Genomic DNA, 13,131 nt, shown 5'->3' on the forward strand with positions numbered 1-13,131 from the left:
TTTTAATACACTTTTTTATCAAACTTTAAAAATAACATGATTACAAAAAAAAATAAATACAGTAAATAATATAGTACTCTTTTATACGTGAAAATCTTTAAAGCAAGTGTTCTTTGTAGTTAAACACAAATAAATATTACATTTACTACATCTTACCCGAGTACGACTTTTACATTTTTTATTTCTGCAATTTCTCGCAGTCTTCAAATCATCAACAATCGGCCAGTGTTCATATTTGTCCTTCGCTTTTTGCTCAGGTGGAAAAGGAGTTCTATAATTTTGAATTTTATGTTGTGGTTCAGTTGGTTCAAGGTTATCTTCACCAGATGATGAAGAGTCAAACGCAAGGGGACGTTTGTTTTTGATAGAAGCTGCTAACCAATCACGTGCTATTTCCATTTTAAATTCCATCAAGTCTTTTATATTTTTTTTTTGAATTCCCATATTTAAAGCATCTTGTCTATACTCCATCCACGCATTAACAATAGATAAGTCGATAAAGTGTAGGGCAACTTTTAGCGTCCATTTTTTTGTTTTTATCCACGTGCGGTAAGCTTCGAGTTGTTGGTCGCACACGTCTACGCCACCCATATTTTGGTTATAAGTTTTGATCACCGATGGACAAGGAACTTCTAAATATTTTTTTTCAGACTTACTCCAACGTGTTACCATTGTGTGTGGCTCCGCACCTGTGGCTGTTGACAAAACAGTGACACACTTACTATCTTTCCATTTTATTGCAACTATTTGGTCATCAGACCGCGTAAGTTCTTCCCATTTCCCTTGCTTAAATTTTTTATCTTCATTGAAATGTACATTTTTTAAACGATTATTCATAATTGTACCTGTTGCCTTTATATTAATTGCATTTAAACGGTCTAGTAATGGAACAGTGGTGAAATATCTGTCAAAAAATAATACAGAATGTTCTGGAATAGTTTTTGCTAATCTTAAAACCACCGCTGGGCCTAATCCAAGAGATCTGTCTAATGGTGTATTTTCTCCTTGGTAAATTTCAAAATCCAGTACTAAACCCTTTGAAGTTGTGATCACAAAGTTTTTTAGACCAACTGGTCTAGGTTTATTTCTGACATATTGCCTATATGGAATACGTCCTAAAAATGGTATCATTTGTTCATCAATCGAAAAACAACTTACATTACGCGGTATACTTAAACATGCATTACGTACGCTGTCGATAATTGGTTTAATTTTCCAAAAGCGATCTGCTTGTGGCGGACGATTGTTGATATCCACATAATGTAAACAAGAACGTAGTAAAAAAAACCTATCTCTAGTTATGGCTTGTGCAATTAAATCAAATTGGATACCTCTTTGCCAGTACATGTGAATACGAGGATACTTTATTATACCGATCATGGCATGAGCTCCATAAAGAACTTTTATTTCATTCGCACAGGTTTTAAGTTCTTTTCCTAGTTTCGACATTGCATACATATTCGTAAATAAAGCTGCTTCATCAAAATGCGAGTCTGGAAGATATTTTTTAATATAACTAGACGCTGATTCGATTACTTTAAAATTATGTGGGCCGTATTGCTGATCTGGTAATTGAATACCATTAAAAGGTACTGGAGCCCAACCAGTAGTTGTTACAATAATCGGAGTTTGTGGTTGATTACGTAGTGGTAAAGTAGGTAGTGTTTTCGAGGTATCTTCAATAAAATCATGATCACTAACCTGTTCAAACCCATCATCTTCTTCTTCTTCGTCGTCTTCATTATCTGCAATATTTTTGTTAATAACTGGAGGTTGCCACGTTTTGTCAGCATCGGAATCGTCACTAAAACCATCAATTTCTGACTCATCAGATAAAAATGATAAAATATCACCCTCAGTTATAGTTTTCGGTCTCATAATTTATAATAAAATAAACCTTAATAATTTAAAATAAAAATGTAACTAATACACGAAAAAATACTATAACAGAAATACGTTAAGTACTACACACGATCAGCGTTGTGAACGAACTAAAATAAATACTATAAAACCAACGTACACATACGTGTGGGTTAAACATATTCGTGATTATTTACAATATAATATAAATACACGATTACCATAGTATCTACTATATTCTTTGCTTAATTCTAAACCAGAAACATGTTTAAAAATAAAATATTGATTAATAATTAAACGTCTGGGCTTGTCGACAAATATGTAGTTCCAAAGAAACCCATTACAATTCATTATAAATAGAATATTATCGGTTTATTTTGATATTATTACTTTTTTTTTTTTTCCAAATATAGTTTGTTATCTACACAATTGTGTTGTTTAGGTCTGAAATCTCTATTTTATTTAGTTTCAATTATATCGATTTACAAAACTAAACCACACATTTGTGCATGTTAGTTTTCAGTAAATACAAAAATAGAAAATAATATAAGAATTTAAAACGATAACGATTTGTATACACAAATGTGTGGTTTAGTAGGAAATAACACTAAAATTAAATTTTGGTCTAGTACTGAAAGGGATATTTTGACATGAACACATTAACGCATGTCTACCGGTTCAATTGATCAAATTGAGTGGGTAAACTAACACGGTACCGTCGGTGCGTCATATTAGTATAGTTGATAGTGGACTAAATTATTTACTGGTTTTTAAATTTGAAAAATCTATTGACTTTCGCTCACATAACTTTACACCATATATTAAAAATTTTTCATTTGACTTTTATAATTAACTTATGTTTTTTTTTCTGATAAAAGAATATTTATTTACTTTAGATAATTAATAATAGTTTCAAAAAAAGTCAGTAAACTTATAATTAAATAATTCTTGATTTTTAATATATTATCTTTATACATATATAACTCTATTATGAAAATTTGATACATACAACGTACAAATAAAAACCTTATGTATAGCAATATGTAGGTGGCTATGAAATGTCTCTAAATCACAAATTGACTTGGCTGAAAAAATTAATTTACTTATTATAAATTGCCGATAATATTCGACTAATATAAAAACATTTTTTTTAATACCCTTTTCTACTCTTGTACATGTTCTTAATAAATAGATACTTTAATCACAGCGTTACTAACTGAAATTTAGGTACCACCAGATAAATTTTAAACTCTGTCACTTACTATACCTAGTAGTCATATAACTTTTGCATTATCTAACATTATTATGAATTTTAGCTAGATTTAAAGACTCCGTGAAAATGTATACAAATAATTTTATTAGATGTATTGTTAAAATTCCTTTTTTTTTATATTTCCAAATTATACTTGGGAAACTATCTAAGACAAATGATTTATAAATTACAAATTATTTTAGGTTTTATATTGAAAGATTACATAGATAGTTATATAGCTATCAGAAACTAGTAGAACAATATTATAATTTCAAACAGATAAAGTATAGTACATTTAAAAGTTTTGAATAAAAAAAAAACCTAATATTTCACAATATAAAGCTTATTTATAAGACAGTACTAAACCGTACTTTAAAACAGTCGGCATCCTATAATCTTTACATTTATTATATAGATTATGCATACATTATATTATATATCTGCAAGACTGTAAATAATTAACTTTTTTTAGTTGAATTACCAATTAATATATTTAACTACATATACTTAATTATTTTATATACATTTATATTATATTTAAGTACCACTATATCGATGATAAAATCTACGTTAACAAATATGTATCCGATGTTTTAATTCATATTTATTTCACTTATTTGTTAATATTTTTTTAAAGTATGGGTGCAATTATCATTAAATAATTAAATATTTGAATAAGTTAGTTTTATAACTTCCAAAACAAAATATATTTTCTTTCAATATCCTTACCTCATCATATTAGTTGAGCACCAGACATAGTATTATATATACAACCAGTTATGCATTTATCACAATCTACACAATCTAGATAGTTTGCGCTTAGTCAGAGCATTATCATTTCGTTCGTTGTTTTTCGCCATTTGTAATGTTTTTTAACGTAGCAAAACAGCATAAATCAACAGAAAAGAAACCCATAAATAACTACGTAGAACTTCTCTATGAAATCAAATGACGCTTCTTAAACCAGAATCGTATATAGATACAGACTTACAGTATATATAATATAACTGCTCCAGTCACATATAAAATACTTATATAGTTATATACTTATATATCTACAGATGAATATATACAGAAAATACGTTAGTTTTTATGTTCCAATTACATTGTCCATATACGATTTTCATATATTTATAACTTCATTTCGAATGCGGTTTGTTGGTCGAGGAGTAAGCTAAAGAAAATATGTTTTTTCTCTCTATATATATATATTATATACACAATATACATTGATTATGACATTATATCTGTAAATAATATATACGTATTATATATATATAGTAAGTTTTTATTTTACGAGTTAAGTCTATGTTGTCATTTTGTATTATGTAATGATTTACTTATAATGTCTTGAAACTAACGATAACCACTATCTGTAATGCATGTTATCTGAACTAACTGTAGCTAGTGAATCGTGATCACAAACTAATAAACGTCAACTATATCGTACAACTAAATGATTAATACGCTATCAAAATGTGCTTTACATAAAATATTTGATAATAATGTAATATGGTAATCGTTTAGTTCACACAATGCGTCAGTGCACGCAGTTTTTATATAGCTTACTGTAAAATATATAATTATCTAAAATTTAATAGTTATAAAATATTGATTTAAATAATTCTCCATAAAATAAATTCAAAACATAAATTCTTAAAATTTTAAATAATATACTCATGAGGAAGTCAATTTCAATATGAAAATTAACAATAGAACCTTGTTATATTATTATGTTAACGCGGATCAAACAACTATATACATATATTTTAATACGGATGTCCGACCTTTCACTTAAGTAATATCTTTATATTATAATACCTACAGCATCCATAATCATCGTTTTGTCCATTTATAACCATTGTAGTAGATTATAAAATCCTAGTCACGTATACTAAGACTGTGTATTTGACATGTTCATTGGAGGTTTATAAGTTAACATATAAACAATGTATAGATCTTTGGAATGCATTTATAAACAGTCACCTTGAAAAACTAAAAATTTCCATATAAAATAATATCATTGCACGGACCCTCGGCGAAAAATCAATTTAATTTCTCTGGTTTTCACCTCGAGGTCTATTGTTCCATCGAAATTCCTGACGTGCAAAGCATAATTTGATTATCTTCGATAATAATGTTACCTATAATATGGTCAAAACTTAACCATGATAATACTATCGAGGTTCATTATAAACATTATACATATACATATATATATATATATATTGTACATATTAGTATATTACATATTATAGTTGTACCTACATATATTTATATACAGCCATACATACTCAATAGACCCGTAGGTGATGTAATTATCAACACCAAATAAGGACAATATATTACACAAAGAAAAGTAATCATGGATGAGCCAGGCAGATTCAACGGCTCGGAGCTACGTAAAAGTATCTTCCATTAAGTATTGTTATTATTACTATAAGGAAACTATATACGTATACACCGCTCTATTACGACAATTGAATGAGGAGACCATTAGCCTCAAGTCATTGCGCTTGTGTTTCGCAAGTAAGTACTGTACGATTGGTTTTTCATTGATATTTGATTATGGGAATATCGTTCATGCGTAACACAGCAAATATATAGTAAGCAGCTAGGGCTTTTGACGGTGACTAAAGTACAAAAAAGTATTATATAGTTTTTAAATTAAACAGGATGTGATGTTACATAAAAGTCATAAAAATATCGAATAATATTTATCACTAAAAATATTGTGCAATCAATAAAACATAATAATACTATAAAAATGTATAGTAATTATTTTTTTTTTGTAATTAAAATATTTATAATATATAATAATAATGTAATAATATTAAATAATGATAATAATTAATAATATATAATTTTATAGTTGTTATTAAAACTTATAAATCCATACCAACGTACGAAAAATTTCACACATCGAACGGTTTATGTACGGATTCTTTAATTAAATGTTTATATTGTTGTTCTTTATTTACATTACAATTTTCGAAATATTTCGACTATTTTTGAGCTATTTATTTTATTAGAAATTTTCGACGTTTTTAGTGTTTTTTTATAACATTTTCAAATGTTGTTTAAGAATTATTTGCTTGGTAAAAAAGCTTGAAAATTTAAAAAAACTCCTCATAAGTCGTTAATTTTTTAATTAAAAAAAATATAAAATAAAATATAAAATATAAAATATAAAATATTTTTATCGAAAATCTATAGTCGCAATATTTTTTTATAAACGTTTAAAGTTAGAATATAAATAAAATTCATAAAAATTACAAAAATTAGTAAATTATTTTATAGTTGAAAATTTATACAAATTTTTGTTTTAAACCAGAGATTAAAAAATGTAAAGTTTAAATTTTGACGAAATTACTTATTTAAACTCTAAATAACGATGCTTATTATTTTGTTATAATTTAAAAACAGTTGGAACTTAAACTTTTATGTGTTTTATATTATTATGAATTTTATCATTTTATTTATAGGCAATTATCAATTATAATATCTGGTAACTAAATATTAATAGTTTGATTACTGTATTGTATAGTTTTTTTCAAATACAATACTACACTTCTAGGTCTATTATCACTAATCTTGTAGACCACAAAGGAATTTTACTTCTTTAAAAAAAAATAGATGTGTGCCATCGTGCTTAAAACGTTTAGACCCGCTTTTATCCATTACGGTTAATTTAATACAAATCAAATCTTGATGACAGTTGACAGACGTGAATGTTTACAATTATTTTAGGCTGACGTATAACATGTATGGGTACGTGTGATAAAATTATTATATATTATGTACTAGTGCATAAACAATAAATAAATAATCCAAAAGAAACATACCTAGTATTTTTGATATACTAGTTGTCTAAAAAAAACCTATGAGAGGATACGTCATCAACATACCCTTTCTCCATTCTCCACTGCGTCAGATAAAAAAACATATTATTATAAAACTAATATAATATACATCACAATCACTCCGCTCAAATATACAAGGGACGCTGGTAAAGTGTACGGTATAACATCGGTTTTTGACCCACAGTATTTCCCACACGAATTTTCCAAACTATAATATTATATATAATGATGCATACAATATAGTGTCAAGTTTGAGTATTAATACAATGATAACATCGTCTTTCTATCGATGGTCATTATTAATTGCATTACATATTATAATGTTCAATAATGGTCATCGAAAAATACAGATACGAATTCCCAGATATACAATTTCAAAAAATTTAAATGGCGTATTTTACAATAAAAATTTACGATATACCTATAATAAAATATAATTCAAAAAGCCTTAAACCTTAAATTTAATTTGATTTTTCCTACCAAGTATCAACTTATTAGGTGGTCAGCGAACAATCACTATCTAGGCATACTGTACAAAAACTATGTAGCTATAAACTTATAAGTGATTGAAATAAGCTAATGGAGTAAAAATGTGTGTAACGCAAAAAAGTTCACACTACATTATAGGTATGTATAAATTCAATTAATAAACGAAATGTTAAATAGCTAATATTATTTTGTTTTAATATCAAGCATAGAATCAGTTCAGCCTCCGGATACGGGTCATGGAAGAGCGGTTCTACCTACTACATACAATAATATAAAATACATATACTATACAAGTATCATGCAATTAACCTCAATGTACTGTATATATACAACCATCAGGTCGTCCTATATTTTAATTACATTGCTGGTATTACAACATAAACAATGTGTTTATAACAGTCAACAGGATCGTAAAAACTACGATACAAATAATATCTATAAAAAAACGATACTAAAAATCTTCTTCTGGTGACAAGTAGATTTCTAATTGTATGCTTAAAATGTATCGCTTCAATAATTGTCGCTAAAACAAGGATTTTCTATGATTATACAATGAGGAACATCATGGCCGTATCACAGTCTGACTTACACTGTGATGATTACATTTGAAGGTAACCGATAAATAATTGTACAGTAAAGAGTAGTTTTCCTCAATGTGAAGAACAAATATTATTCCAATTCCCGTTAATAACGATAAAAAAGAAATCATTCCACAAAACATGTATTTTTTACCTATTATTTATAAGTAATATATATAACATGCCCTTATACTGTTTTATATTCTACAAAGATACTAAGAATATTATAATATTTGGTTTTGAATTATTTATACTATGGGAATAGAATATGTATACTAACTTTTTTTAAATCTTAAACTTTAAAGTTTAAATTTAAAAAGCACTTATTATTTAGAAAAATGTGAATAACTCATATAATATAAAATATAATATGATATAACATTAAAAATATTGAAATTTAGAAATAAATTCATGAACTTTGGTGGAATTTCTTTAAATCAATACAACTAAAGGTTAAATAAATTTCATAAAAATAATTTTTTTTTATAATCTTGAAAAAAAGTTTGAAAACAATTGTAAAGACCTCGAACTTAAAATTATGGAAACTCACTTGATTTTTTAAGATAGCTCCAAATACAATTCATGTTGGTCAAGGGTGCAAACGACAAAATGTGGGAGGAATAGTTAAAAAATTATAAGTATGAAAAAGACAATAGGGCCCGTATAAGCGACTATGATATCTCATAATGTGCATGGAATATTTTAACAATAGCTATTACAGGTATAATTAAGTCAGCGGTAAAAAATAAATTTTCACTTGTCATAATACAACTTCTTAGGCCACGCATACGTGGATTCCCGCTGATAGCTTAACATATTAGCCATTATTGATATAATATTATAAACTTAACAGTTTTATATTGAACACATTTCGCAGATCAAGCTGGCGGATCTGTGTTTATATTTATAAGTCTTTTGTATACACACATGGTGTAATTACATACAAGAACGTGCCTATCACTAGCAAGAGAAATGCTCCTTTGAACATAGCCGACGAACTTAATGCGGTCGAGATGTATGGCAAGAGATATGTACCGATAGGTATTGTGACTTCCTATTGGAAGTATATGTGTATATTCTATACATTCAATGGAAAAATGATACGTAGTTTATTACCACGGCGTATGTAGGTAGGCAGGTAGGTAGGCAGGTACAGACCAAATCGATTCAATAATGAAGTCGAATAGTTGTTGCGATAAAGAAGAGATTTATTAGAGCTACAACGAATATACTATGAGTGTATGCGCGAGGAACGTCTTGTCCAGTGGACATTATTTTCTTTTGCTTCGTATTAAATGTATATTATAGTTTTAGCGACAAAGAAGAATGTTTCCATCTTTGAACGAGTTTAGTTCGACGAAGCACAAATACGCATTGCTAGTTTTAAATAGTTCGATAATAAAATCAGACTACACTGCGGGCTGAATTAATGCATTGTTCTAGTGACAAAACAATCAGTTTTGTCAAGGTAACATTATATTATTGTACTAAGGAATACAATTCGTGTGAGCGTACGTATTGCATATTGACTGTATTGTAATATATTTTATGCCTTCCATAAATTCTCGTCGTTTTCCATTATCAATCGAGACTGTATTTGACTTTCATCGAAAACGTTTTTTTCTAGTTCTTAACATATTTTACGTCTATCTAATATGTATCTGTTGTTACCAGTTACCACGCACTGACTTGACAAGTCATTTTCTTTGCAAAAATATTGTACTCTAGTTTTGACGTGACATCTTCTACGGTACGGCAGCGGACAAACTTGAATGTTTGGTTTCTAGTACGAAAACCTTATTACATTACACTGTAGCAAATCTATTCTTGTATAGAAACCTCTCTAGTCTCTATGTGCGTTTTATATGGAATCTGATGAACCGTTATACTCGTAGTGAATGTACAGAATAATGTAAACATATAATTTATTATTATTATATTATGTAGCTGTCACCTATACATAGTTTTTGAACAGTTATTATTTCGTGACGAACTTATCTAAAAATCGTGGTTAAAAAACACTCAAATTTTTAGTCAAAAAAGTGACAGTACAATTTACATATAGAAAATTGTCCAAAGACAATATTACCTATATTATATAGCAATCAAATGTAGATAAATACATAATAATTCATTATATTTTTATTAGTAACAAAAATACATTTTAATGTTTGCAAATAATTTATAAAATACATTTTTACTCGATTTTTTACTAATACCACTAAAAGGTATTTTAATTTTCAAGTTTAAAATCCTTATCAATGAATTTTAATTAATATAAAATTGTTGTATACGTTTTATAAATCTTTACTAACGAAATGATTTAATCTTTAATCTTTACACTATTTAAAAGTACATAATAATATAGTATGTCGCTGTAATAGTCATAATCCAAATAAAATTAAGAATGATTAATATATTTATTAAATAATTAAGTATATATTATTCAATTACAGCTAAGTCAAATGGGACTAAAATACTAATAGGTACTTGTCATTTATTAATACAAATATATATATTAACTATATGTAATTAAAAATTTTCCATGTTGATTTTAAGTATTCATATAATAGATACTCTCTGAATTGGGTAAGAGTGTTAAATCACTATTAATCACGGAATATTATTTTAAATATTGAGACTATCCTAACCTAACTTTAAAGTTTAAACAGCCAATATTATATTAACTATATTTTCACCTTTTAAAATATATATTAATGAATAAATTATTCATGAAATGGGTGAAATCAATAAACTTAACATTTCGAAAAATTAAAAAACCTGTACTACACATACTTAACATTTTAATAGCTTAATATAGTTTTATATGATTATTACAAAAGAACTGCATCATCTGAATTTTTCTCCTTATAAAAGTAAACAATCTGTCTGCAACCAATACCCACAGATCATATTTTTATAAAAAGTTGTATTTTCTGAAAAATTTTGACTATCTATAATCTATATTCTATATTATTACCTTTCATAAATAAAATATTCATATTAAGTCTACACTAGTCAGTGCCGGCGCTAGGGGAGGAGGACAAATGGGATAAATGTCCAGGGCCCCGCACTTATTAAAGGGCCCCGCGATTTTTAATTATCATCTTAATACCGTGAGACACATTGAAATTTTACATAGTTACAATTTAAATTAACAAATTATAAGTCTATAAATGTATTATTCTATACTATATTACTACACATCACATATGTATAATATTAGAATGGGGTACTCTGGGGTATCTAATGGTTAATACCTTGTCCAGGGCCCCGCAATACCTAGCGCCGGCACTGACACTAGTGTAGTAGGTATGTCAATATGCATACAATTATACAACAGAATACATTGATTTTATTATTTTATATTTCGAAACTTATATCTAAAATAAATGGTAGATTTTTGTCAATAAGTTTATGAGAATAATGTCAATATAAATTGAACAATTCTATGCAAAAATTAACTATGTCTAAAAATGTATATTTTTGATGCGGGATCTTAAAGCCGGAACGAAAAAAAATATATCTTATGTTTGTTTTATTTTAAGTACTTGTGTTTGATTATAATAAAGATTTTACACCTATATAAAGAAATACCTATTTTCAATGCAACTTAACACGGGTATACTCGTCGGGAGTCATGACGCTAGGTGTTTTCCCACACCCCAGACTTCGAGGCTTACCGCGTAATAGTTGTATAAAAAGTTTGTCTAATATTAAAATATTCATACCTGGCGGTTAAATGTACTTAAAAAATATATAATATAGTAAACTATATTAATATAACTTATTAGTATAATTATATTGTATAATACTATAATGTACTATAATTATGAAGTAAAAAAACCTAATGGCTATTATAGTAGATATATTGTTTCTATGTTTAGTGTTTTTACTGTACACCGTGTACCATTGATTTTGAAATCAATACTAATACTCGAATCCAGAACTAGTAACAATTATTACCTAATATTATCAATGCCTAATGCACAGACAAGAATATAACGACGCTCTTTCTCACATGTGATATATATATATATATATGTATAACACCACTGCAGTAATCTACATGCTACATTGCTAATTCAAAATATATACCGTTTAATGATTACACTATTAAAAGGTGTTTTGAAAAACATCTATCTAACCAACAAAGAGATAAGTACAGCTTTCCAGACTTACACTCTTAGCTCCAAAACAAATTATCTAAAAGAAATAGTGGTAAGTACCTATAGGTACTAGTATTAGATTAAATATATTGTCTTAAATACCATACCTTTGATTAGTTGAGCGGCCGAAATGGCAGACACTGCCAAAATTACGAGGAATGCGCACCAAAGGCCGCACTTGCACTGCATCTTATCGGTCGACATTACTCGTATCCATTATGGTTTTTACGCAGCTCCGGCTAAAAGTTATCCGAGAAAACGCACTACAATCGCACAAATATCACCATCGTTTCACATTCGCGCATTTACTATTATAATTATTTAAATTATTCTTGTAACACGCACACATTCCAATATTTAACCCATTGTGTTATTAGATATACTGACGACAGCATGTGGTCACTCACAATTTATCACAAAAATGTTATATAATATGTGCATATGAATAGTTATCAATATGATCGATGACGCACGACTACACCAATTAAAAAAGGAAATTAATAAATTAAACAAACAATAAACGTAAAATAGAAAGACACACGGCCGGCGTGCAAGACAGACTAACTGGTCGCGTTTGGTTTTGGCGGCACGCGGTCGCTGTGCAACACGAGCTCGCTACAGCGCCATCTACAAAATCGGTTCGCACTACTAAAGAACAACGTTATTCTGCTTGCGCATACAGTTTTTGAATTTCGTTTTAAATTTTTGAACGCTAAAAGTACACTGTACTGTGTACTTATAGTGGAACTCTGTCAAATAAGCTTTAGTGTGCTGTTTTTGGATAACATATTTCCCGTTATTTATGGGAAAAATAGGTTGTAATTTGTAGATATATAAGTTATACCTACATACGAGTAGGACTTATATACCTATAGTTATATATAATTTACATTACACATGTTTGATGAAATCTTATAAAA

The 13,131-nt window shown here is 27.9% G+C and overlaps 1 protein-coding gene across 1 annotated transcript in view; it reads right to left on the minus strand.

Annotated features, from left to right (window-relative positions):
* The window catches only part of LOC132920302 (ephrin type-A receptor 2-like), a 54,649-nt gene extending 41,879 nt beyond the window's left edge, over positions 1 to 12,770 (minus strand). The window contains exon 1 of the mRNA XM_060982575.1: positions 12,319 to 12,770. Within this exon, the coding sequence (XP_060838558.1) occupies positions 12,319 to 12,415 (97 nt within the window). The 5' untranslated portion in view covers positions 12,416 to 12,770. The remainder of the gene's footprint in view (positions 1 to 12,318) is intronic.
* Between the last annotated feature and the right edge of the window lie 361 nt (positions 12,771 to 13,131).

The sequence above is a fragment of the Rhopalosiphum padi genome, chromosome 2 (genome assembly GCF_020882245.1).
Source record: "Rhopalosiphum padi isolate XX-2018 chromosome 2, ASM2088224v1, whole genome shotgun sequence".
NCBI classification, from domain to species: Eukaryota; Metazoa; Arthropoda; class Insecta; order Hemiptera; family Aphididae; genus Rhopalosiphum; species Rhopalosiphum padi.